This window comes from Monopterus albus, unplaced genomic scaffold (genome assembly GCF_001952655.1).
Source record: "Monopterus albus unplaced genomic scaffold, M_albus_1.0 scaffold60.1, whole genome shotgun sequence".
Lineage (NCBI taxonomy): Eukaryota > Metazoa > Chordata > Actinopteri > Synbranchiformes > Synbranchidae > Monopterus > Monopterus albus.
The window spans coordinates 1,870,654-1,873,571 of NW_018127940.1; the positions used below are offsets into that span (position 1 = coordinate 1,870,654).

At 44.1% G+C, this 2,918-nt stretch overlaps 1 protein-coding gene across 1 annotated transcript in view; it reads right to left on the reverse strand.

Annotated features, from left to right (window-relative positions):
* The window catches only part of msh6 (mutS homolog 6 (E. coli)), an 11,268-nt gene that overhangs the window by 759 nt on the left and 7,591 nt on the right, over positions 1 to 2,918 (reverse strand). Inside the window, 5 exon segments of the mRNA XM_020603278.1 lie at positions 462 to 616; positions 747 to 836; positions 929 to 1,002; positions 1,004 to 1,029; positions 1,138 to 1,421. Coding sequence (XP_020458934.1) covers positions 462 to 616; positions 747 to 836; positions 929 to 1,002; positions 1,004 to 1,029; positions 1,138 to 1,421 — 629 coding nt within the window.

Sequence of the window (2,918 nt, forward strand, 5' to 3'; positions counted from 1 at the left end):
GGAATGTTAAACTTAAACACCAAGCACTGCACGTGATTCAGAACCAAACACAGTCAGACAGATGGTACTTCACTGCACTGCAGGCTGCATGTCAGCAGCAGGGGAAAATTACAGAACTTGCAAGGGTGGAATTATTCTTTTGTGCACATAATTAATGATCCGGTAGCAAGTAGTTGTGTGGTGTGCACAATATGTTACCAAAGTATCAAGACCATAACTCTCATGGTTAGAGAAGTGCCAGACAAACAGCTGTGTTGTCGAGTAGAAGTGTCCAACTGCTGAATTCACTGCCCCACGCTGACGTAGTTTGGATGTTACACTTGGACATGTTAGCTGAACAACTTTGGCTTCAAATGTAATAATTTTTTTCCTCTACATAATCAATTTAGTCACAGCTTTTTACATCTGTTAGAGTTTGTCTGTGTGGTGTGGTGTTTATTGCTTCGCCTTGCTGTACTCACCATGTGGCCCAACCGCACAGCAGGGTTGTTGGTGTAGTCCTCCACCAGGGAGTGGTAATGTGTAGAAAACAGGGTGCGACAGCAGATCTTCTCAGCAAGCTCCTTCACAACAGCACTGGCAATCGCTGTGCCATCGTATGTGGCTGTGCCTCTTCCTGCAAGCAGTTCACAGCTGAATGGTTACAAACAGAAAAATCCCACCACAAGAACAAAACGGTGCTGACGAGACCACTTATGCCTTCACTGTGGGTATGAATAAACCTTAAATAAATAACCAGTACTTACCTAATTCATCTAGGAGCACAAGGGAGTGTTTAGTGGCATGATGCAGGATGCTGGCTGTCTCACTCAGCTCCACAAAGAAGGTACTCTCTCCTAGCAAATACATATTGGATAATACAAGCTTAGCACATGAAGCTCAAAACACAGCACCACATGTACTACATTATAGGATATTGTGATGTTACCAGCCATAATGCGATCTACGGCTCCAAGCCGAGTGAAGACCCCATCAGCTGGTGTGAAGCGCAGGCTCTCAGCACTGAGCTAGGATGATCACAAGTCCACACTGTAGAAAGACGACAGCTCAGTCTCCAATCAGGTTCGTGTAGTTTCATGCAGATGGAGAAAACAATACAATATACTCGTATACTGTATATGTCCATAGCCGACCCACCTGTCTCATGAGAGTAGACTTTCCACCCATGTTCGGCCCTGTGACCAGGACACAAGAGGCCCGACCTTTCGCCTCGTCAGTTTCACCACCACCGGGGCAGCTGATGTAGATATCATTAGGAATGAAGTCATCGCCAAAAAACGTCTTGGTGACACAAGGGTGGCGGGACCCAATGAGTTCAATGAAGGGTGCTACCTGCTCGTCATCCTCAGGGAGCACCACCTGTGGCCTGGCCATTGGTCCGTCCCCACCCTGACTGTAGCGTGTCAAGGCCAGCAGCACATCTGAGTACAGTTGACAATGAAGTATTAATAAATATAAATGGCAATTAATCCCTGCACCAATTATCCTTCAGAACTACAAAAACAGTGTCTCAGTATGTTATGAAATTTTGTGGGTCAGCTCTGTTAACACTAAATAAATAAAACCACACTGTGAATGAGGGATGTCCCAGCAGCTGACAAAGTATGCACATATTATGTTACTGCACCAGAGATTAGTAATAAGCTATGCAATTATCTCTGTGTGGAGCACAGCTCAGCTATCATCAGCCAAGCTTTAAATGGAGTAATCACTTTTGACAACTAAATTTATAAACACTCATACATCATTTTAATTACATATTATAGATGTATATCAGCAACATCTGCAGGAAATTTATTCAGAGCAGACACCTGCAATTCAAAGTCACCTGCATCTGCAAAGGCAAGAGTTTATTTCCCTTAGTTACATAAAAGGAAGGAACCATACTGTTTCACCACACAAATATGATTGATACACAGAACGTCCGGGTTGCAAGGGAGAGCAGACGTTTACTGCTCCTCTTGTCTGTTCTACAATTTTTCAAATCTTCTACATTTTCAAGTCTTTGAACAAATTCTACAACTATTAAAATGCCTCCAAGAGGGAAAAGAGCTAATAAATCAGAAGCAAACGAGGATGTTGAAGCAGAAGAGGATTATATTTCAGCGGCGCAAGTAACAGAGATGTTGAATCAGCCGAAGCAGATGTACACCGCACTGTTGAGCCAACAACAAGACAACTTCAAAGGTTTTGTGCAACTACTTATGGAGACAAATAACAAGAGACTCGACGACATGACCAGAGAAATACAGGAGATAAAAACGAGTTTGCAGTTTACCCAGCGAGATGTGGATGTGATTAAAGCAGCCATGGGTGAACAGAAAATACAAACCAAGGAAACAAGGGATGATGTCTACAAAACTTGTGAGAGTCTAATAGCCATAACGGATAAAATGGAGCATTTGGAAGTACAGTCCAAGCGAAAAAACCTGATCTTCGAGGGAATCAAGGAGTCAGCTGGAGAAAGCTGGACGGATGCGGAGTGTAAGGTGAAGGAAATATTAAAGGATAAACTGCAAATTCATCAAGAAAATGAGATGGAGCGGGCTCACGGAGTCGGGAAACCTTCTGATCGGGGACCGAGGGCGGTGATGGTAAAGTTGATGAAAGAGAAAGATAAGGCACACATACTGCAACAAGCAAAGAAGCTTAAAGGATCTAATATTTATATAAATGAAGATTACACCGAGGCTGTGAGGAAGAGAAGAAGGGAGTTGATGCCGAAGTTAAGGGAGGCCAGGGCGAGGGGAGACATCGCGTTCCTGCGGTATGACTGACTAGTGACCCGTCCTCGGAACCAGAATCCAGGACCTATGACGAGCACGCCGAGGACCAGTATACCGAGACAAGGAGAGTATGAAGGGGTCGCTGGACCCTCAGCTGTATGAAGAAACACGCAGGTATATTGATATCTGCGA